Consider the following 25,623-nt stretch of genomic DNA (forward strand, 5'->3'; position numbering starts at 1 on the left):
TAAAATACTAAAATAGTCCAAACTAGGCCTAAAGGCATGTGAGTAGTGAAAAATTTTAAATTTAGGTGTCAAAGATTTATCGAAATTATGGTAAGACCTAAGGCCTAGTTCCTCGGACTACTTTAGTATTTTAGTCGAGTACGAACATGAACATAGATTTACATGAGTACGAAAGCTTTTTGGGCAGTTAATCCAAAAATTGATCGTACTCTACTAACATACTAAAGTAGTCTGTACGGCCTATAAGGATGATTCGATTTTTTACAACGCCTACTTCTCTATTGCCTAATTAGTATTTTAGTCGAGCACGAACGATTTTTGGATAACAAATAGTTTAGTTTGCTACTCGACTAAAATGCTAAAGTAGTTCGAACTAGGCCTATGACTGTGAATACTTGACAGTAAAACTTGATTGTGTGTGTTAAATTTATAGTCAGATATTAGCATTAGCACAGATTAATAGATACGATATTAGTTACTCTGTGATGAAGATAATGCGATGTTAATCTGTGCTGTGTTACTGTTATATAAAAAAAAAACTAATATGAGTAAACAAATCCAAATTTTGTGTTTTGAATTCTAAAAAATTCACGGACGTGTTTTTTATTCTGAGTGTAATGAAGTGAATTGTTAGAGTTTCAGCCTAAAATGCGTAAAGAAAAATACTAATAGGAATCAATATATTGTACATTTTGGAGTTTTTTAATAGGTTACGTTCAGACACGATAGACGATGTTTTCAAGACAAGAACAGTTGTCTGAAATACAGAGCTTTATTAAAGATGTTGATAAAGAAGTAACAATGATATTACAAAGTCTGCAATGGGATAGAAAACTATTATTGCAGGTTCGTTTTAGTGAAGTACATTTATTTCACTTTTTTTTTACTAGTAGCAAACTAGCATGAAGCACTTATAGATTGTCTATTTCTCTTTGTCGGTTAAACCACTGATTCGATTTTGATGATATTTTGTATAGAGAAAAATTTACCCCTAATGTCTAAGCTACATTTTATCATAATAAAAGGGTTAGCTGCGGCTAGTTACTGTTTCATATCCAATGTATGTACCGAAGCGTTATCTTAATTAATACAAAAAAAAGGCATTGAATGCTTGGTCTGAACAGAAAAGTTCATATTATAAGAGACAGTTGATACTTGTAGTTAACTGTTGGGATCCTAACAGCCTGGTCCGGGTTAAGCATAGCTCAAATGTATTGTTCCGTCAAGGTCAATGACCGAGGAGTTCATACTAAACACTTGTAAGATGTGAAAGTGTTTTCTATTGAAATATAGGCAAGCAACCACCTTAATGTTAGGCCATATTTACACATACCGTCAGGTGATATTGTGGTTGAAGGTGAGCCTATTTCATATAAAAGCTTTTCATGTTGTCATTCATTTTACAACATTTTCAGGCAAAACCAAAGGAAACATGTAAATATAATGTAAACCATAAAATTCCACCTGTGAGCCTGGAGGAGCATGAAGAGAAATGTGTTTTGAAGTGTCAGGGCTATGCACCTGATGATGTCTTCCTGCCTGATGTGTTTGACCCTAATTCCAGTACAGTTATAAAACTTTGTAAGCTTTTATAGATTTTGTATTGCCATAGTCCATATCTTATAGATGAAATGGTGAAAGGTTTTTAACTGAGGTAGGCAGTAGGCACTAACATACAAATTTTATAAAATGAACTATTACAGTACAGTTTTGTAATGAGTCCTCAGGATAGTCTAACTATAAACTAATAACTAGAATTCACTCTACTGTACTTCATCATCATTATCAGCCGATGGACGTCCATTGCTGGGCATAGGCCACTTGCATGGACCTCCAAACAAATGGTCTCGAGCCACCAGCATCCAGCAGCTTTCTGCAATCTGCTTGATATCTTTGATCCACTTAGTGTGGGTTCAATCAACACCACGCTTTCTGCTGCAGTGTCGCCATTCAAGCACCTTGGGACCCCAACGCCACTGCATTTGATAAGGTTATTTTAATTCAAGGCTGAATAGGAATTGTTATAATGAATATATTTATTATTCATATTTGATCACTTCCCATCAGGTGTGATTGCAGTTGAACTAAGTAATGGCTTAACTTTCTTTTGATTGATGGACCTCTCTCCCGAAGTCTGTTACCTAATTTCTTATAGCCTATAGTGAATATTTCCTAGGAAAGCAAATTTCAACCACCACATTGTACCATTGAGGTTTTGGTCAAAAGCAAGTGTACTTCATATAAAAACTTCCATATGATGACAAATAAACTAATAAACAAAAAATTTTAATGAAAATGAAAATTCAGATAATGAAAATTATGTTAATCTTTGCAGCATCTGAAAATATTCAGGATGTCATCAACTATGCTTCTAAGACTGATCCATTATTTAAAAGAGGTATTCTATTTATATTCTTTTTTACATTAAATATTATGACAAATGAAATAGATAATTAAGTGTTTATTTGTTTTTTTTTAACTATTACAGTACTTGATCAATTTCTTCTGGCCTTGAAAATACATATCCTTTTTTATGATGTATCCTTTTCAAGATAAGAAAGCTAATATGTTTACTAGGTGTCACTATAAATCTAAAACAAGTGTGTATTTACTGTTAAAGTGCCTCAATGTTTTTGATGTTTTTGACATAAATATAAGTAAATCTGAAACACCAAGCAACCCCATTCGTTTCAAAACATCAAAATATAACAAATTCTCATATAAAACATGATATTTATTTAAGAATTATTACATTACATTACAAACAGATTGATGCCCCTACACGTTGTTAGGGAGCCTTCCAATTTTACATTAAATACTAATTACAAAGGCCAAATTCGCAAAAGTTAGTACAGCATTCTTGTTCAGTGCTCTAGAGTTGCATTTTTTGGTATCTTTAACACCTTAACTCAACAATAAAGGTAATGGGACCGTGACATGTGAGCCGCTGACTCTGGCCCGGCTCCAGGCAACTTACACAGCGGACGAGAGAAGAGCCATCTATGATGTAGTCATCAGCTCCAGGCCTGCGTGCGACGAGCTCTCTGACTTGGCATTAGGGTGAGAGTAAAGATTCTTTTCTTCTACATTATTAATATCATTAAATACTTCCATGGCTTCGAATCTGCAGTCTAAATACGCTTTTTTTTACGCAACCCAAAAAAATATCTTACTTGAGCCACAAAAATTAAACCTCTTGTGCCTAAATTTTAACCAGCAACAGATTCTTCAGACAGAATAATAGTCAGTTCTGTGCAGGAGGCCTAAAACTTGTGCAGGTAGATGGGTACAGGGGAGCATATTGAAAAACATGTTTCTCTAAGGTGTTGCTGTTATAGACAATAGTTTTCACACTTAAAAATTAACTTCAATATACCACAGATAAACATACCTATGCTTGTTTACTTGCTGCTCTTAAAAAAATAACTGCAAGCAAGTCTTGTTTTCAAAAACCAATATAGGATCAACATTTTGTGAACAATTGTTGAGAGTAAACTTATTGAGATGTGATTGTCGTAGAGATATGGGCGCAGCATCTCAGGGAGAGAGCAAGCACAAGTCGAAGGTGGAGCGGCTGGCCGAGCTGCGCGACATGCGGCGCCGGCGCACCAAGTACAGGGTGGCCGCGCGCTCGCGCAACTACTCGCACACGCTGCGCGGGCTCATCGACACGCAGGTATCGTACACAGTACATCCTCCTCAACAAAACATGATCATTTATCATTGTGAGCCCGTTACTTTGTCCAGCGGTTAGCCATGTGGTTAGGGAATAACCACCAAGGCTAACCACTAGTCACTAAGTCGAGACTAAGGAAACGAAGATAAAAAAGAAGAAGCCTATGGTTTTATTTATGAGATCCGGAGTCAGAGTTCTGGGTCAGGCTTTAAAATTGTTTTTTGAAAAAAAGATCATTTCTCAGGTTAAATTAAAACAGTTTAAGCTATTACATTAATATTGATTTAATTAATGTTGACGTAATTAATTTTACCCAGATGGAGATGTACGCTGAAGCACAAGGTCACACTAAATCACACGACAAAATAGATTGTAACGTTGCAAATGTTACAGAAAAACCGCAAAGTAAAAGTTTGGACACATCATCTGATAACAATACAACTAAACACCGAGGGACTGAAGAAAGGAGTAAACACGATAGAAGATATCATTACAGTGAAACTGAGAACAGAAGAAAACGCGATTATGAAGAACATAGAAGGTCGCGAAACTTTGAAAAAGATAGATATCGAACTACAACAGAAGATAGGGAAACTCGCGTTGATCAAAGACATAAAAGGCAAAAACATAATAGGGACTCTTGTAGAGAAGAAATAGATGCAAATCATAAAAATAGAAATATTAAGGCAGAAAGAGTTAGTGAGAGTAGAATATGCAGTCCAAGGTATTCTGAAAATGAATCGGAGGTGCGATATACCAAAGATAAACATGTCAATTACGTTAAGAATGAAAACAATAGCCATGACAGAACTAAAAATCAAAGATCTCGCGAATATGACACGCAAGAACGATATAGCAGAGATAAAGGTGTAATTTACAATAAAGAGGAAAGAGACTACAGTTCTAATTCACGAGACATTCAGAAATATTCTGAAAGCAAGAAGGAGGAGCGATATTACAAAGATAAAGATAGAAATTATAGCAAGGAAAAAAAGGAAATACATAGTTTCCATTCAAGGGATAGAAAACGCGAGAGAGATAGAGATGAGCGATATAACAGAACTAAAGATAGATATGGTTACAGAAATGACAGGTCAGAGTGAAAATATGAAGATTATAAGAAATCAATATCTAAGCTTGGAGTAAAAAGAATCAACATTTAATGCTGTCAGAGATATCTGTACTAAAAAGGTGGTAGTGTTGAAAATTATAGTTACTATTGTTAAGAAAAACATTTATTTTAAGTAATAAATATTGGCTTATTGTCTTTAGTTTTCAATATTTCTACCAACCATCCAATATTGCCTAGTTACATCTCGCGCCTACGGTCCTGGCAGTTGCACGAAATGCGTATCATATATAGCAATTTGTTTTATTGTTATACTTAAATTTTAAGTAGTGCAAACCTCTAACACAAACATAATACCATAACATTACACTAGCGTTAAAATGTCGTATGGCACCACGTGCCAGAAGCGCCGCAGTGAAGTACTTGGAGTTTTCGAAAATTCAAATTTAATTAATTTCAGGCGTGGCGTTCAATATATGATTATTCTTAAATTCTTTTAACAATCAATATCAGAAGTTAACCATAATGACTGGGACTGACGACATACAGGGATAAAATATAGCATATATGACACTCTTTGCTCATGGCATTCTAGTAGTAAAATAATTTTCAAATTCGATGCAGTAGATCCAGAGGTTACCTACCTGCAATACCACAAAAAGTATAACCTAATATGGTGGGCAAACTTGATTTTTTTTAAAGGCTGAAATATTTTCAGTCCATGGACCTTCCATAGGTGACTGTGAAATTTGGATTATGGTAACTTCAGGTTTCAAGGGCCTACATTCTACTCTATTGGCCTAGTTCAGGTCCAGAGCCTCAATTATCCAAGTGTTTCGATGGTGTTTACGTACCTATTTACAGTAATAAAAAACGCAGATCAGCTTCATAAGTTATTGAGTTGATTTTTAGGTTTCATTTAATTAATATTTAAGTACCTACATACTAGGGCCTGTTCAGGTAAACTAATTTTACCTACGTAGGTACTTATCAAATATCCTATTTTTACTTCGAGTAAGTGGTACGAATTTATTCATCACTTATAACAATGTCCTATTAAAAGCGCAACCCCGACGCGACGCCATGGTGCGCGTCAAAGTTCACTACAAGTCTTTATATTCTAAACGGCGTGATTATGCTAAACAGAACAATAAAATTACCATAAAACACTCCACAACCTGCGCTGAATCATTTGTCAAGATCTGTTCGCATCCTTCTTACATAAAGTTAGATTATGTTGCGAATAACGGGATTACACAACGATTTCATTTTATAAAAAATGCGGCCAAGTGCGTGTCGAGCCACGCGCGGCGTAGGGTTCCGCAGTTGTACGTCACCAATGCTGACTTACAATGCTGGTGTTTGGTTGGTCCACTACACATTTTTATTTCATTGATAGTTTTTTTTAGACATATCTACTATTTCTATGAATTACTTTACCCATCCATAAACAATTTAGCATGCAGGCATTTGACTGTAACAACAAATTAACACTTTAAACATCAATCAATATTTCACAAACAGATCCCTGCAACAAAGTCGTCAACATCCAGAATATTTTTTAAAAACTTATTCAACAATACCCTACAGGCATAAACGAGAACATAAAAAAATCATCCCCATTACATGGTTGTAGAAGAGGTATGAGTAACCTAACTATAATACCTACCCTAACAATTAATATTTTATCTTACTTTGTCGAGGTGTTTTATGTTTAATGTACATAGATTTAGATATCTAAGCTAAATTAGGTACAGGTTTTTAGTCCTGAGCTAAACCATGGTTGGACATGACGAAAAATGATTTTATTGACTACGGAATCCTAAAGCCATAAAGCGATAATTTATTCCATAAGGAGATTCAATAGCTATTGATTTATATTTCGTTCCGTGTCAGACTATGTTAATAAGGCAGACTTTATATAAGAAAGAGGACGAAAAACTGTTCTTCGCTATCACGTTTACACCCGTGTTCACAAACATAATAGAACTAAGAACACAGCGTAGGTACGCACCCACACTCCCACAGTGGAGGTTCTACCAGGTAGTTGGCACATACTGAAAGATAACAATCATTCTTATCTTGTAACAATATCTGCAGTCATGTGAAGTTCTACTTCTAACAGTAGGTACCTATAGGGAAAATCGAGAGACGAAAAATGTAAATCCTAGGATTTTTTACATTTCGAAGTTTGGCGTAAAGACTGTCAAACATCATTATCAGGCAACGGACGACCACAGCTGGACATAAACCCTCTTGTAAGTACTTCCAATGACCACAGCTTCGAACCGCCAGCAGCCGGCGGCTTTTTCTTTTTTTACCCGACTGCAAGAAGGGTTATGTGTTTCGCGCGTATCTTGTATGTATGTATGTAATATTATTTATTATCTCATATCTTCCAAACCGCCGGACAGATTTTCGTAGGTAATTAAGATATCGTTCGATATGTCTTAACAAGTGTTCTTAGATCGGTGAAATTTAAAAAATACCAACAATACGACTGTGAGACGCTATAGACTCGAGGTGAAAAAAAAATTTTTTTTTTGAATATTGCAACATGGGTATCAAATTCAAGGGCTTTTTCAGAGAATTTCAAAATGGTATATCATGGCCATGTTAAAAAACTACAATTAGAAAAACGTTATTTATTAATTCTCTAAAATGCTCGAGAAAACAGTCGGGACCTATTCTATTGAATAGAATGATTTTCGTCTACATTTTTAATAGGTTCCGACTGTTTTCTAATTGCTTTCTACACTTCTGGACTGAGCTTGTTTTTATTCTTTTCAGTTTTTGTATAATTTATGCAGTCGGGTTTTTTTGTTTAATTTATTTATTTATTATATGAAAAAGTTGTGGGATGTGAAAGTGGAGAAGAATAACCGAATGTCTGCAAATATACTCGAGTGGGGTCTCAAATGAAAGCACACTGAAAGCGAATATTGATGACTTGATCGAGAGTGTAATTAATAATTTCTCAAGGGGGTTTTTCAAAATTTTCATTTTTATGTTATTAATTACAAGTTAGACTTTCGTGACTAAATACGATCTCACCGGATGGTAAGTGATAATGCAATAGATGGACGCGGGCGGGATGTTACGAGGAGAATGAAAATTCACACGCTTTTCGGTTTTGACACGACATCGTAACAGAACGCTAAATCGCTTTGCGGTACATCTTTACTGGTAGGGTGGTAATTAGCCATGGCCGTAGCTTTCCACCAGCCATCTCTCTGTCATCGGTCCATACCAAATGTGGGTCGATTACGATGCGATTTTCGGTATGGAGTCGTTTAGTAGAGATTGAAACCATGACCTCTCGCAGCGCAGTCCGGCTTCGTCACCGTGGACCTATAGGTAGTCTTTTTTTGGTATTGCAATTTTCATTGGGCAACGGTATCAAGTGACCCATATGCTCGTTTTTTTTTTCGAAATAAGGTATACTGCTGATATGTAAGTATAGATACGGGAACTAACAGGCCGCGTGCGCAGTGCGCTCTCATGCTCTCATGCTCTCATGCCAGCAATGAGAGTGTGACGCGACGCAGCAAGTGGTCTGCGACGTCAGCGCTATCTGTGGACTCCGCACTCCACACAGCCGGATGTCGACGAGAAAGTGTCGCGTAACTATTACTATAACTTATCCATCACGTTTTGAATACTTACCTAATGTATCCGATTTGAATATTACTACTTTTGATATTTATCTATTTAGTTATAAATAGTGTCCCACCGAAAGTTCGGTTTTGGCCAGAAAATCAGTTTCGGTCAGACTCTAGTTATAAAGACAAATTGTAATTTCTGAAAGGAGTATTTGCAATACTTTTTAAATATGATTCAATATTCAAGTAACGCTCATTTTTTATTCTTTACAAGTTAGCCGTTGACTACAATCTCACTTGGAAGTGATGCTGCAGTCTAAGATGGCAGCGGTCTAACTTGTTAGGAATAGGATAAAAATCCACACCTCTTTCCGTTCCTACACGACATCGTAGGTATCGAAACACTAAATTGCTTGGTGGTACGAGTACTTCTTTGCCGACAGGGTGGTCAAATCAACTAAAAACTCAAGAAAGAGAAGCTCAATATCTCGTAGCCCGACACATAGGACTCGAACTTAGGACCTATCGTGATCCGAAGTTAAATACGTTGACCACTGGACCAATGCAACGAGGTAGCAGCCAGATAGCAAGACTCACGAGGAATTACGTCAGGAGTGATATAGCGGAGCAGGGGGAGGGGGATTTTGTATGAAAGTATGTTCTTTAAAATTCGAAGGGTAATTAATAATTTTCCAAGCGAGCGAAGTCGCAGTTGTCTGCTAGTACTAAATAAAATATCTGTCCGAAGAGCATGTTTACTACAAGACTATGTTTTATTTTATATTTTCATAGAGACGGCTTATCTTTAAAATGTCCGCCATTTATCTCTCACAATAATCAGAATGCAATAAGAGACAGGTAGCCATTACTTAAGCTTTTACGGAATAAATAGTGAATTTATGTCTGTTTACAAACTAACTTGTACTGAGTAATCTTGCTGTCTTATCTAATTGCCTGTTCCTGTGTGCCATTGACGTAGGAAATCAATAAGCATGCGTAAACTTATAAAGCCCATATAAATAAATACCTACTTTGCACTAACAAACTAGTTTTAACGGTAAATAATAATTATTTGGTTTAACTTTGTAGACGGTGACAAAGTTCAGAGTCAATCAACTTACCTGGATAAAGAGAGCTTTTGTTACATACCTACTTGGATTATGACAAAACCAGAGTAGATATGTAAGTATATCACGAAAAGTATACGTGACCAAATCAGAAAACAGAATCAGGATTTGTACTTAGAGTAGAGAAAATGTTTAATAATAATGTGCGGATTTGTAGAAAAACCCACAAACTTGTAGTAAATTTAATTATCAATTTGATAGGCATAGAAATCTGGTGACGAGAGAGCTTTTAATATTTTTAAAATTAGCACAATGTTGTTGGGGTTCATTGTGTCAGAACCTTGTTTACGACAAATCCTGGCCCATAGAAGCAATCGATTCTGTGTTCTTTTACAAGATTGGATGATTTTTTGGCTTTTCCTAGTATAGGGTCTGCTTTCTGAATCGGTGGTAGAGTCACTACACTACTGAGTCTACTGACAGTTTTTTCAAAGGCTTGTGTTGTGTCTACTTGTAATAAATTAATTTGAATTCGAAGATCAGCCACAGGCAGTAAAAACAAGTCGAATGTTAAGCGCGAAGAATGCAAAAAAGAGTTTCAAAATACCGCGACAAGAGGTAGAGCCGCCGCACGCGCGACCGGCGACCGTGCGCGCCGCGGGGTCACGGGGATAGGCTGAGAGACCAACTTATGAAGTACCTAGTATGAATATTCATCACTAGCCAACTCCCCGCGGTTTCACCCGCATGTTTCCGGTTCCCGTGAATATCCTACTTTCCTACTACTGAAGCGATTTGGCTGAAATTTGGAATGGAAATAGATTTTACTCTGGATTAACCCATAGGCTACTTTTCATTCCGGAAAAATCCATGGATCCCGCGGGATTTGTGAATAAATAATTTCCACGCGGACAAAGACGCGGGTTCGGTTTGATAGATACAGATTACCCCTACAACCTCACAAACTTTATCTCGTTACAATATTAGTATAAATTAACCGGTTGACTACAGGGTCAGGTCGCTACGTAGGTATAGGAGATAAAGTGCTTAAAACCACCACCGTCCAGTGCGGATTCGCGGGCTTTGGTTTGGGTAATAATGTTAAATTTTTTAACAACTACTTGTGCAATCAGATGTTAACGATAATGCCCGGGACCGACGATATAACCTACTCTTCCAGGCACGGGGTGTAACGCCCGCTGCTGTGTAGTAGGCCGGTAAAATAGGTTGATAATGACTAATAACGTCAATTACATCCAGCAAATAGTATTACGATATGGTAAGTATACAGTCTTTCTGCCGTATCTATAATGAGAAAGACTGAAACGTGGCTCAAAACATCATATTGCTTTCTTAAACCAGGCCTGTTTAATATACAAGAATACTATATGAGTGTTAAGGTGGCAGATAAAAACAATTTAGATATATAAATTTAATAAATAAGTACGTCTGTATCTCAAACTATTCCCCAACAAAGCCTTACCGTAGGGGTTCGAGCAGCGAAGCGGCGCGGCCCGGCGGCAGCCGCAGTCTATCGCGACCGTCCGCCGTGCGACCGCGCCTCGCCGCCCGTCCGCAGGCTCAGACCGACTCGCGGTATCGTCCGAACTTCGTCCAACAGTTCCGAGTTAACCCTTCGGTGTAGGCGCCAACTTTTTGTATTGCCGATTTTGAACAAGTGCGACTTTGGTGTGATTCGTTAGTGATGTGATTTGAATGGATTTTACTTTGAATTACAATCCTTGACGGATTCTTTAAAACTGCATTTAGTGGTGAGTTTTTAAATTACAATATATACAGTAGTAAATAATTTCTAAAACTAAACCTAATTTAACTTAAAAAAGACTTGGCTGATTTTAGATTCGTTTATCTTATACAAATATGGGGATGGTTTAAAACAAAAACAATAGAGAAACCCAAAGAAACGGTGAAAATTCGAAAAAAATAATAATTAAATTGGAAAAGTGAAACGGAGATTGACTTAGTTAACAATTTATGTACGTACCTACTTCTTATAACCATAATAATCTATGCTAATATTATAAATACGAAAAGTCTGTCTGTCTGTCTGTTACCTTTTCACGGCTAAACGCTGAACCGATTAAGATGAATTTTGGTATTATGGTATGGTTATGGTATGGTAAAAGGGACCTTGGAGCAAAACATAGGGTACTTTCGACCCTAAAATAAAAATAGAAGGTGAAATAGGATTTGAAAGTTTGTATGGAAAGTCCTTAATTTTTAGAGTTAAAAAACTTAATTTATAAAATTAATAAAATGATCACATATACCGTCGGAATGTAAAATAGAACCAAAAGTCTAAATTCAGTGAATTACGTACATCTGCAGGTGACATTAAGTGCTTAAATCCTGTTAAGTAAACTTTTTGTTAAAAAAATGTAGTATGCTTATTTTAAAATTGCATATACTTACACAAGTTACGGAAGTTACGGAATCCGACTAAGGCGCTCCGCCCATGTTGGACTTCTTGCGTCCGATAATCGTGCCGATAACTTCGCTGCCTTATTACGACCATTACGACAGATTTAGTGACTGCTTTTTGTACTCAGAAGTCCTCGAGAATTTGAAAGAAGAGAGCAGAAGGGTGACAGCTCGATCCTGCCTAACCACTCGTGTTAGGGTGATTAACTGTAAATAAATTACTCGAAATAACCATTTAGGGCGCGCGGAGTACGAGTAAAATAAATGGCATAAAAATATTACAGATGAGGGAAAATAGGTGGACGATAAAGGAGTAAATACAGCCAGCTGAAAAATATTTCAAAAGATCGGCAAAGTTTTCTCTGTCTGACTGCCAACTTCAGTTTAGAGAGAACACCCGATGATGATGACATTATATTATGACATGATATATCAGGGCACGAGGGTGCGAACTGTGAACTCTACCAATTTCTACACTTTGACTTACTAAGCCAAAATGTTTAATTTATTAAAATAATTACCCTCAACAATTTTGCCTGGTCTAGGAGTCGACCACAGGACCTCGCATAGCCGAAACGGCTTACCGTTTCATTAAAGCGGCGAAATTATTACATAATACATACATTACTTACCTAATAATATAAAAACAATTAATTAAAATTACATAAATGTTAAGTAAGATTTATCTTAAGAACAATTATTCAAAGATCATTTATTTTATTAATTAGGCATGAATTACTCTCACTTCTATTGTTATATATATTTTTAATTAAAATCCAATTTCTCGGTTAGATCGCTATCAGATTTATTCTCTCTACAATGAAGCGTAAGAGGCTTCACCAGTTCACCTACTTGTTATGTGCGTATTACATGTATTTTTCTATAATAAATGTAATCTTATGTAAAACATGTACCTACTCATATCATTATAGAAAACTTTACCGCCTTGGATCGCATCAAATTTAATTTTTATATACTATGATGTTTCCCTAAGTCCACACTTTGATACGAGTATGTTAAAGCCTTAGGTACTGTTTTTTTTAAATGCAGTGGTTTTTAAGAGCATCATAGTTTTATTCTCCTTTTAAGTTTTATTAAAATAATTTTGATTTGATTTTATTTAACGGAAAATGCGGTATATAATTGGTATAGAAACCATTTTTTCCTGGATTTCATCAATTTCTGGTGACATTCGACAATTCCAAATTCATGATCAACCAACCCACTATAGATTAAAGAATAAATATCGTGCGTTATCGTAATATAACGTTTTCCACCGAGTGGAAAACGTTTTTATCCCTGAGGAAAAGCGGAGCGGAGAAAGCTAAACAAACGCGCGCGTGATTTAATATCAATATTCAACAGTAATCATCATGAATAACACAAATGGACAAGTGCATATAACTATCCGCTTCAGTGACATGTGCAAGTTGCATGATTAGACATTACGGGGATTCTTTCGATGGATACATTAAAATATATGTTGTTTTAAGGATATATAACACGCAATTTTTTTGTATTTATTTTGATTTTGGTTTCGTTTTTTATAAGAACCTATTAGGTGTCTGTCGGAACAACTGATATTGCGGCCAGTAACTTGAGGTTGCGGAACACCGCGAAGCTGCAGAGCAGAGACAGAGACAAGCATTTCTTGTGTGGGTCTTTGGATGGTATGAAAAAATTTAACCCGTTATGTCGGTGAGATCGAATTTTCATGAAAAACGGATTTGCCAAAGTACGTCTGTGAGATCCGCTAGAAATTATGTATAAATCAAGGAAGATAAGTGAATTTGAAAGACTTTTTGTGTAGATTTTTTTCTCCAACTGCGTTAAAAAAAGGTCGGTTGATGTATTGTTTATATTAATTTTGAACATATTAAGATGCAGTAAAATTGTGAACATGTATCAAACAGCACCCGAATGAATCCAGGTCAGTTTGTACCTCACCGCTGCACACGGAGTATGAATAGCTTTCCCTGCACGGTCACTGCATAGCGTTAGATACGTATGGCTTTAATTAAGACTTCCACATTGAAATCCGAAACCCGTTTGTGATGGCGAGACAATGGCATGGGCGCGCAGTTCCCAAACAACGTTTATTTGGCGATGGAATGCTGCAGCCATTGGCGACCGAAATAAACTATAGGACTGTTACACACGAGCCACTTGTAAACCACAAAATAAAAAAAAAATATTTTTATCTTGTTTAATTTTGTGAACAAAGTTTACGAATTTGTTCACATTTATACTTATGTCAAATTACAGCTTTCTAGTAATAATAGTTTCTGCGTTAAACCGCAGACGGACGAACGGACGGACAGACAGACGGACATGGCGAAACTATAAGGGATATGGAACCCTGATAACAACTCTGCAGTGAAAACATTTAAAATTCTCCTTGAACAATGGACCTTAATAGTTTAATAGACTCATAATTACATATTTAATAGCCGCCATTGCTAACCACACTAATGTTATTAAAAGGTAGCGGTTTTATACGCGCTTATTATGCACGCGCAAAGGTTAATTGTCTATAACATTATTTTATCGAATCATTATATTGATTTGCGCGTTCGCATTATATTTATAACCTTATAATACTAGTGCATGTCCGCGACTTTGACCGCCCTTAGACAATTTAATCTGGCCATGTCGCTAAATCCGTTCTTAGCGAACTATAAACTACTTCTCTTTCATCTCTCTACTTCAAGCCGTTCTCGATACTTCGTGATGATTCTTTTGGTGTTATACATATGTGTATGGTTTTTATATACCTAATTTTAATAAACTACTTACAAGTAGCAAAGAATTAGAGTTACAGTTTTGTCTTTATGTTTTCTATCTTAATCCTTAGGGAAAATACTCTACGACTCTCTCTTATCAGCAGATGTCCGTGGGCTACATAGTTTTAAGTAGGTAGTATTTCTTTCTTTCTGTATAGATCAAAAGAGTATGATAAGTTCAATTAGATGAATCCGTGTGAATGCACCCTAACATATTTACCAAGTTCAAATCAGAGTTTTATGGGACACTATAAACAGGTAGCTTTTAATTAATTAAACCTTTTTTGTGTTCATAAATGATTGTTTTGAAGTCACACGGTCAGATTCTTTGGGTTGTTTTTTGTTAAATGTACGGTTAATGTTCTACACATCTCCGTGTTTAGTGTTCTCTAATTAATTACCTACTCTAGATTGTAATAATTATTTTAAAGTGAATAATAATAACTTAATTATTGTTAATTATAATATGTACGTTAATTAACACCTACTAGAACACTCTCTTGAAGAAGTAAAATTATATGAATGTTTTATAGTTCATCGTTAAGCGAATTGAAACCTTGATGCCTTTGTGTTAATAATGATGTTCAATTGTTTTTATAATCTTTCGATAAACACAACTGCATCAATATTGATGCAGTTGGTTTGAGGAACGCTGAGCGCGTTGAAGTCTTTTCCTACTCGTATGTCCAAATTTAATAACACTTATTAATATATTATTATAATAATATGTTATCTGTCTGTGAGCCGTGATAGCCCAGTGGATATGACCTCTGCCTCCGATTCCGGAGGGTGTGGGTTCGAATCCGGTCCGGGGCATGCACCTCCAACTTTTCAGTTGTGTGCATTTTAAGAAATTAAATATCACGTGTCTCATCGGTGAAGGAAAACATCGTGAGGAAACCTGCATACCAGAGAATTTCTTAATTCTCTGCGTGTGTGAAGTCTACCAATCCGCATTGGGCCAGCGTGGTGGACTATTGGCCTAACCCCTCTCATTCTGAGAGGAGACTCGAGCTCAGCAGTGAGCCGTATATGGGTTGATAACGACGAATATGTTATCGACAATGTGTGTAATTCAGGTATTCTGTGCATTGCCTAGGCAATATTTTATACATTACATAGGCATTGTATAGAATATCTTTAAATCTACTTTACCCTTGTCAAAATTCTTGTAATTGTAATTCGTCAGGTACTTATTTTAATTGTTGCGTCAATATGCGCTGCCCCATTTAATTACATACGTAACTGAAGCTTTTAATTAAGATTTTCTTTTCTTATCTACCCTATAAAAGGTAAATTACAACAATGCCCTTTTTCTATAACGACTTTAGATTCGATATACTGTTTTTTTGTATCCTTTTGTCTATTTTAATTGAATTAGACTGTATTTATTACGCAACAAAGTACATATTAGGTTTTCTTTATTTTCATATAGTTGAATAAACGTTATTAAACATGTGACAAAATTTGAACTCTATGTTGGATCATTTAAAGTGCATTATCACATGTAAATATGTTAATATTTTAGTGATTATTATCCCAAAATCTCGCACCCTCCTAACGGATGCGTTAGAGGCGGTTGATGGCATCGCGGCATGCGAGGTGATTAGTTTTTTACAAGAATTTTTTAGTTAAGATGGGACGGCTAAATGTGAATGTAACGGAAATTAAGTTTATTAATTGGCATTAAAGTAAGACGGTAATCTATCTGTGGCAAGAAAAAACACCTTCGATTTTTTTTTTAATTATGTATGAGATACGAGTTCTTAGGTATCAACATACTCACACAAATAACACACACGTAGTACTGTTACTCGTATATATTCCTTTACAGCGAAAGAGTAGAGACAGTAGATTGAACATATCTTTCAGTAGTTAATATATGTATAACAAGGTCTTAATGTAGTTTGGAATCATTGGTTTACATTGTTGAAAATACGTTACATACAAAATATCGAGTTATTTAACTTGATGGGCGTTCACTATAATTTTTTATCTATAGTAATATTATAAAGCAGAAGAGTTTGTTTCTTTGAACGCGCTAATCTCAGAAACTACAGGTCCGATTTGACAAATTCTTTCAGTGTTAGATAGCCCATTTATTTGTGGGAAGGCTATAGGTTATATATTATCCTCATATTCTTACGGAAACGGGAACCATGCGGGTGAAACCGCGCGGCGTCAGCTAGTCAGTAGATATTTCCCCTTTCGAATAGGTAGGGGGCCTGTCCCTGAAGTAGGCTGTAAAATAGGCTGATAAGAATAAACCTGTTGGTACCATTGTAATATATACGAGTAACTTCCTCAGGTACCTGATGTACTCGTATCTTAGTAGGTACTTAGTTGATGAAGTGAATATATGGATGTTATTTGTCCTCGTATCATAGGACGTATAGGTGTATAATATATCTAAAGATAAAAAGAAAAACCTTTATAAAGATGTACCCACTAGAAAGCGTACGCAAAAGTTGATTTTAACATCCAGTTTTTTATCGAAATGCAAATCGCATGCAAGTTGTTAATGTTTTTTGAAAAATAAAACAAGTGGAGCACACAGTGGTAGGTCCCGAGGCAGGTATCCAACAATGCGAGACGCACTCGTAGGGACCTACAAACTTATTATTCCTTCCACAGTTTCAAGTTACGAGTATATTCCATTACTTTCACGAGTTATAACGTTTAAAAGCAGGATTTTTTCACAGCGGAGCAGCGTATAAAGATTTTCGCCTTAATTCTTGACGATTCACTGGTCAATAACCGCTGCACCGCTGTCAAAACAAAACTAAACTAATATGTAATGACATTCTAATAAACTATACTAAACATTTAGGTTTATGTATCATAAAAATATCATAATCATTACTAGTTGTCATCTATATCTATACTAATATTATAAAGAGGTAAAATTCTTTTACCACTAGGCCACGTTATATCCCCGTAGTAGTGGGAATACGCGGGTGAAACCGCGGGAAGTCGGCTCGTCAATTATATTCACAGTAGCTATTTTTCTTTTATTTGCGCTAACAAAGGATTTTAGGAAGTTGTATAAAATCACTCGTACGAAATCGTTTTACTACTACTATACAAGTTAAATACAGTACACATTCCTGTACATATACCTACTCAATGCTTAATTTTATTTATAGGGCAAGTTACTATAGGGCTATAGTTAATAACATATTACCGCGTAGAACTTTCCATTAATCATTAATTATTACTTTTTTGCATGAAACAAAGCTAAGTTTTGCGCTGTGTACGCACGAGTCAATCACGGCACGCTATTACGCATTGTCGAAGCGCGTATTGTCCGCGCCCGCGCACAATACGCGCTCTCCTGAGTCTGCGCATTGTTGTAAGAGCTCTTAACTCTGACCGCATTTGTTTAGCCACAGCCCTCCAACCACCGACAACATGGAAGTACATAGCCATGTGTAAGCGGTGTTGAATGAATTAGTCCTGCCGGCTTATTTTAAAAACTTTTCAAAATATATATATATATTAGCTATGATTGTATTTCAGACATGAATTATGCAATCTAATGTAATTCTTATCTATCTAGAATGATGATATTACAGGTGTATATTTTAAGGAATTAAATATTTTGTTTCCGTTTTTTTATAGGTCGTGCATTACCTCGAGTTAATCGATGAATTCAAAAGTCTCTTAAATATTTAAAAGTTGTCTCTTTTGTATAGTTTAGTAATCTATGCGGTCGAAGTCGCGGGCGTTTGCTAATTATTAAAAAATGCGGGGAAACGAATCGGAATCTAACATCACAGATTCAGAGAATCTAAAATTAAAACAACGTATTCTACAATCTCCAAGGTCGTTATCAAAAAAGGAAATAATAACATAAATCACAAATTTATTCGGTCATGTATCACCATTAAAATTTGAAGCCGATCGTAATAACAAAAATCGTTTGATCGAAATCGTTTATAGGAAATGGTCCATGTATCGAGCACAAAGCCCATCCTCGCGATGTGATGTCGACATAAAGCGTGATCCGATCGTAAAATAGTAAAATATGGAGTTTACGTTGTTGTATTGTGTGGAGCAGAGCAGACAGCACTTAACTGGACGTTTACGACGCGATGTAAATAAACCGTAACAATTGTATTATCACACTACCAGCTCACAATAACAACCCTCAATTCAAAGGAAATAGCGATATTACATAATGTGGCGTGAGCAATGAGCATACATTCGGATCACAGAACATAAAACGCTTAAGCTAGCGCGCTAAGCGATTTTTACATTCGAGAATCGGATGATCCGTTCGTCTGTTATCCGTTGCGATACGGTGCGGATGCGGTGTTTACAGTAAATTTACATGATGCTTGAGCTGTTGAGTGGTTTGAACAATTTTTATAGACTAAACTTTGTTAAACGCCAAAAAACAGGGAGTAAGTAGGGATACTTATTTATTTATTGAATTAATTAAAAAAAAAAGGGGTATATTTAAAAAAAAAAATTGTTACTAATATTGTAATTAAAATGAATATCGTTTCTCTCATCACTTGTACCACGCGCTATGATTAGTTCATTGTGGAGTAGTTCAAGAGCGGATTAACATTGGGAGGGTCGCTCCCCCTCCGTAGCTCCGTAACGATTTGATTTACGTTGACAATAGAGCTTGATTTTAATGTTCAAATTGCAACGAAAGCGTTACGAGCACCGATCGTCATTAATATGTGTCTACCGTTTATTATCTACGATATTTTATAAGTAAAAATTTAAATAGGACTACGAATAGTGAAATTAAATCGTACGGCAGTTTGTCCTGACGGCTGAAATCCAGACATTTTGACGAATTCTCTGGCGATTTTGTCCTATATTTTGACTAGATCTTAGTTTTAAAATTTTGTTCAATTTAAAGAATTTATCATTGTTTAAATAGTGAGCCATGATAGTACAGTAGCAGTATATGTGACCTATGGAGGGTGTAGTTTCGAATCCGGTCCGGGGCATGCACCTCCAACTTTTCAGTTGTGTGCATTTTCAGAAATTAAATATTATGTGTCTCAAACGATGAAGGAAAAATATCGTGAGTAATCATAGAACATGGTATCATTGCATGTTAGTTCATAACTGCACACATTAACATCTCAGGTCGCAATGCTGTCGCGTACATTCCACGACGTATGAGTACGCAAGTAACGAGCCTCTTCATCATAGTTGCACATCGTCAGCGCACTTCTCAACATATTTCACGGTAAAAGCTGTGCATCTATCTATACTGGGAGACTAACCGGTACGAGGCGATATTCCTCGGTGTTTTTAAGCGGCACTTTAGCTGTAGAGTACACTTGTTATTCTAAACTGCGCTTCTTTTGCATTAATCGATGATCTTTTTAAAGCAGCACTTAATTGTCACCTGATGTTATTTGTCTAACTTGTAATAGATCTCTTCCATATTTCTACGTAATGCACGACAAACTAGCCGAAGATCCAGAGAAAATGATGGCCAGAATCTCATAATTTAGTCAGCACTTGTTCATACTTTAGGTAAATAAAGTGCCAACTCCGTAGCTGTGTCCGTAGTTTTACACCAAATTTCATAAATTAAAAAACTTAAAGCTTCTATTAATTTCCGAAACACTATTTTTCGGTAGCTTGGTGTCAGTAAAGATACGTATGATATGCGATTTCTTTTTATTATGTTTGTTACTTCGTGAATTTTAAAATTCTTTTTTGTTTGAAAGAGTATACTTCCAGATTAGTCCCATTTAATTTTAACTAAAATCGGTTCTATAATTTCATGAATCTAATCATTATGTCATTAAAAGCAAAAATAACATCGTGCCTATCTATGTCCTTCCTATTGATCGGTTTGAAGGCGGTGCCAAAAATCAAAATAAATCTTTGAGAGCCTATTTATTTATTCAAAGCGATCAATAGAAAGGACATAGATAGGTACGATATTATTTTTCGCTTTTTAGTGTTTTTTACATAATGATTCGATTCATGAAATTATAGAACCTAATGCATTTTTGAAGTCAGTTCATTTTTTTTTTAATTTTATTATTGCACATCCCTTATTTATTGTAAGCCATCAGCCATAGTTACGAGTATTTCCAGCTAAACGAGGTGTGATAAAACAAGCGCTTTATCGCTCCCATTCTGTGTGCTTTTCATTATCACTGTTTATACAAACATTTGCATTCTAATTCAACACGCTTTAACACCCTCCGCCGTGTTTGAGTAACTCGACACTCCGCCCGGAGCTATTTATTTGCAACAAATCTTTCATGTAAACTCGTTTAGATCTAGTATTTAAAGTTTACCATTCTGTCGGTAGCTTGATGTTCATTGTCGTTTGATTTATGTAGCCCGTCTATTGTGATGTTGGTTCGTTTTAATTTCGAATATGTTGTTTGAAGGGTGTATTGTGTTCAACAAACACGTTTCAAATGTCACCCCAGTTTCGAAGTTCTATTGTCGAAGATGCAACGGTAGCTCTATACAATACTCCACGGTGAAGTTACGCTGCATTTTAATTAAAAATGGATACCTACGCGTAGACGTCGCGCATTACGCTGATACGTTAGTTACTCAGGTTAGATTTCATTGCATTCAAGCGTTATACTATATGTATATAGTTTTTTTGAGACACGTTATATTTAATTTCTTAAAATGCACACAGTGAAGTTGGAGGTGCATGCCCCAGAACCGGATTCGCACCTATTCCCTTTGGAATCGGAGGTAGAGGTCATATCCACTGGGCTATCACGGCTCCGTAAGTTCTATACGCTGGATATAAACTGCCCATTTAGTATCATTAAAATAAAATCACAGAGTGTAAGTAATAGACCTAAAACAAACAGTTCGCTGGGTCTAAGCGAGCCAAGTCAATAATTAACGTTGCTTAGCGCTTCCGCCGGCGCTCATTAGCTGCTGACGGCTCGCGAAGCCTTCGTCGTTGCTGTTCACCGCCATTTTAATTCCTAAGCACTTGCTTTGTCTATACATGGTGGTGAAGAATTCTATAATATAAAAAATACATCAAGTCCAAGTATGTATGTCTTGGTTGTTACTGTTACGGACTTAATTTAATCGCATGTTTCCTTCTAAGTGTAATTTAATTATATTTTGTACTTTGTATGGTAAAAAGCTGCTACGGCTTATGTATTTGTGTATTGCAAAAAAGCTTCGACGGGGCTAATAAAAGTTCCTTAAATATAACGAGGTAAAAGTAAAATAGTCCTTCGTCGCTTTTTTTTCTCAGAAATAGTTGGAAGTCTTTTTATTTTTTTCAAGCTTTTCAAAAATTTCAAGCTTTTCTTCTTATCTCTATTTAGGAATTATTATAATTTATCAAGTTTATATTATCTCGATAAAAATTAGATTTTAGTACTAAAAAAACAATGATCTGAAGAACTAGAAGGCGGAAATTTTTACAAATTGCAATTATCACCTAGATACATAAATAAAGAATTGAAGTGTTTAAAAATCGCAACATAAATGAGAAGTTCAAGAAAATCGTAATATTTAGCTGTTATAATGCCAAGGTTGAACTTAAACATCCTCAATTACTAAAACTTGTTTGTTGATTGCGCAAAACAATTTGCGGTAACAACCCGAAACATCGGCCATTATTATGTAAAGGTTGTGTGCGCAGCGGTTACAGACGAATCGAATCACGAGGTAAATAAACTGTAGGAACAACATTACCATACTTTAACGACCCACTACACGACTAGCCTTCGCTCCTTATAGGTTATGGGCCCACCACGATGCTTCAATGCGGGTTGGCGGGCTTAGGGTGATAATGTTAAATTCATTAATAAGTTATATCGACGGCTTAACGTTATTTTTAAGGCTCGGGGGAGTAACCCAACTGTGATAATTTCTTAGAAGATAAAAAACTCAGTATTTCATGACTCAACCCCGGATTCGAACCCAGGATCACGTGACCAAAACCACATAGACTAACTAACGAGGCAGAACAACACATGTCGCTGTAAATATAGCTATACAAGAGCACATAATGTGGGCGATAAGCATTAAGCACGCATTAGGGTATCCTGTGGTTAATACAAAACTTGAAACTCGTATTTTATCTTTGACACGGTTCGTTGGACCCACACGACTCCAATAATAGAACTGATAAGTGCCTTCTATGAGGTATTCTTTTATACCACTGTATTATAATATAATGTACCTAGATGTTAGCAAAGTTCCGAAAACATCTTTTAGTACATTAAACGATTATCTAGTTAACTGAAATTCAATAACATCGATTACCTGCCAATAATACGTTAAGTAGCTAAGTTAAGTAGGTACGTTTATTTGTAGTTTAATGAGAAATAAGAAACGTTTATTTAAATACTCAGTGTAGAATTACAATGACGTCCTGGCCCTTAAAATAACTTGCTTAGTAATTGCTTGTATTTTCTTACGATTGACACTTGCGATGAAGTCTTTTTCAGATTTTCTTCTTTTCTTCTCTATAATTATCCTCATATAGTTATAGTATTCAATAACAAGACAACGTAACGTAAAGCACGAGTGGCTGATCGTAAATAGTTGTGACGCAGCGGTCGGTCACGTAGGGGTTTTTGCTCGAGTTTCTCTGCGCGACGAGCCGACGAGTGGCGGCCGATCGAAAGTGGTCATAACGATCTATTCCGTGATCGGCATCTGAGTCCACTGTGTTATTGATAACTTATTGTACACGACACTAGTCAAATGATCGCTTATTGTTTAGTCGGATAGAACATAGGCTTCTGCTGGGGCTACTTATTTATATACTAAAAGCAAGAACGTATCGCGTAGAAATAAATAGGATATACAGGATTTTGAATATTCGAAGGGAAGGTTTGACAAAGACGCAGTAGTCTGTAGTAGCGATATTAAACTTCGAAGTTAGCCCGCTACTATCTTAGACGGTGTCTTCATTTATATGAGTTGTGCTTGTGATTAAATGCAAGACGTACGAGTAACTTGTCGTTAAAAGAAAAACAAATCCTCTTACGTATTTTCTTTAATTAACGCAAAATATCGGATGAAAAAGTAAATTAGCTGAATGTACAACATAACATTACCTATAAGTGGTGTACATTTACAACATAATTGTACACCACTTATAGTTGAGTGAGATACAAATTAGTTTTTTGATACGTTGGCTAGATAGATAGCACACAATAAATTACGGCGGCACATGGCTGTGCACTGTGTAGGGCGTGGCGATGGAGTGCTAATGGCGAGGACCGGGCGGCTGACAGCCGTAATGGCAGCCGCGCTACTGCGTCTTCGCCTATGACACGCCCGTGAACAAGTACAGTCGGAAGCATAGAATTAATAGTCTTGTACAGACTCGTAAATCTATGACATTCTTTATGACGTTTCCGGACATCAAGATTTTAGGTGTCGTAGCCGTAGGCGGCGGGGCGAGAGAACACTCCGGTCTCCGCGCGCGTCTTTCACCCACACGCCGTCGCCTCACGTTGACTTTAGTGTATATCCTGCGCGTAAATCCCGCTAAATGTCTCAAGACAGACTGCAGGAATAATGACTCTAAAAAAAAGAAGAAAAAAATCCTACGCGTAAGGAATACCACAACTCATTTCGGAGGCGTCGTAAAGATTGCATCCAAGTATAATAGTATATAAACAAACAAATATCTCTTAGATGTATAATTATGATGAGGCTTCTTTATTTCATGTTCTGCAGAAGTGAGTTCTTAACAGTGATTACGCTAAATAATAGTAATGAAGATGCTATGGAAGCGCGCTAATCTCGAAGCTGTTTTAGGCTGCAAAACAACATGCTACTATGCTATACCTATCGTTAAGCAGTTTTATCCGAAGGCAGCAAGGACGAAATCTATTATTTTCAAACGAGAATCGTCACAATTTAAGAAGACATTTTATTGTCATATGACTTGCTCATGGCTTACACAAAAAGCCACCAATGAGAAGAGAATTATACATTTGTCTCCTTGCAAACAAACTTATTATTTAGCCCAACTCTTCACCTCAAACACAGCCCCAGTGTGAGCTACAAGCAGCTATTCACCACAGCAAATGCAACAGATCGTAGATACGCAAGTGACAGTTATTATCACGTTAACGACCCATTCTATCGGACGATTAATTTGCATTAATCTCCCGCAGCGCCGCCGCGCTGTGCGGGTGACGATACGTTCTGTTGGCTCTGACTCTGTCGCCTCATCATTCATGGACACTTCATAATAAACTTTGGTTGTCGATAAATTATTATCAGATGAACACCTAATATACTACGTCGAAAGCTTTACAAAAATTAAGCTACAGAGCATATTAGATGTTTAACATTTTTACATTGAATTTGTACTATACAATATTATTATTATTAAATAATTCTCAATAGTTAACTTCTAAAGTCAGACAAACTTTATCTACAAGCACTGTTGTTGTTAAAACGTCAAGTTTAATTTGTTTTATAACTAAATCACGGCAGTTCGCTTCTGATTAAATGGATTTGTCACGAAGCTAAATAAATTATAGGGACAGACCTTCCTCCTTGTAACGTCGTAAGTGACGTTTGAAGCTAACACCCAGTACGCTGCTCCAATGCAGGTCGCTTCGCTTCTGAGTGATATTTGTTTTGCTTTGGATAATGTTTGTAAAAGGAACACTTAGTTAACTCCAATATATTACCAATATGTTAAACTAGCAATAAAGTCATTACACCAGTTAATAGAGCAACTCATTCCCAAGCTATAGAATACGTAATACCTACCTGTAGCTATAAACAGTGCGCTTTACGCAAGTGTTCCTATAGGAAGTACAAGGGATCGCAGGAGGAACCGTGGGAGCACGCCTACAATGGCCGGGTCACGGTTGGCAGGCACAGCACCTGCGCGGGCACGGAGCGGGCACGGCGCGGTCACGGCCCGCCGCGCGCCGGCTCGATAACCCGACGAATTGGAGCCATTGTTACCAGCCGTGCTGTCTTCCTGCGACGTGTGATCTACTCGAGTTCTTTAAAATACACAACC

General features: G+C 36.4%; 2 protein-coding genes across 3 annotated transcripts in view; both read left to right on the plus strand.

The window, feature by feature from the left end:
• Positions 1-513: 513 nt before the first annotated feature.
• On the plus strand, positions 514-4,940 carry LOC112056239 (U11/U12 small nuclear ribonucleoprotein 48 kDa protein). The gene is made up of 6 exons (XM_024096629.2): positions 514-846; positions 1,416-1,581; positions 2,336-2,398; positions 2,922-3,060; positions 3,520-3,676; positions 3,994-4,940. Exons 1-6 carry the CDS (start codon positions 733-735, stop codon positions 4,777-4,779), a joined length of 1,425 nt encoding a protein of 474 aa, XP_023952397.2. The 5' UTR covers positions 514-732; the 3' UTR covers positions 4,780-4,940.
• Positions 4,941-10,943: 6,003 nt separating this feature from the next.
• The window catches only part of LOC112052722 (uncharacterized), a 57,406-nt gene continuing 42,726 nt past the window's right edge, over positions 10,944-25,623 (plus strand). For both annotated transcript variants that reach the window (XM_052881901.1, XM_052881900.1), the window contains exon 1: positions 10,944-11,186. The gene's annotated coding sequence lies outside the window, so the exon portion shown is untranslated. The remainder of the gene's footprint in view (positions 11,187-25,623) is intronic.

The sequence above is a fragment of the Bicyclus anynana genome, chromosome 5 (genome assembly GCF_947172395.1).
Source record: "Bicyclus anynana chromosome 5, ilBicAnyn1.1, whole genome shotgun sequence".
Classification (NCBI taxonomy): Eukaryota; Metazoa; Arthropoda; class Insecta; order Lepidoptera; family Nymphalidae; genus Bicyclus; species Bicyclus anynana.

What these genes read in the sequence shown, in the direction of transcription:
- LOC112056239 (XM_024096629.2), top strand. Translation starts at nt 733, where the DNA reads ATGTTTTCAAGACAAGAACAGTTGTCTGAAATACAGAGCTTTATTAAA. An exon ending in CAGTACAGTTATAAAACTTT is followed by an intron (nt 1,582 to 2,335) that starts GTAAGCTTTTAT and finishes TAATCTTTGCAG; the next exon opens with CATCTGAAAATATTCAGGAT. An exon ending in TGATCCATTATTTAAAAGAG is followed by an intron (nt 2,399 to 2,921) that starts GTATTCTATTTA and finishes TCAACAATAAAG; the next exon opens with GTAATGGGACCGTGACATGT.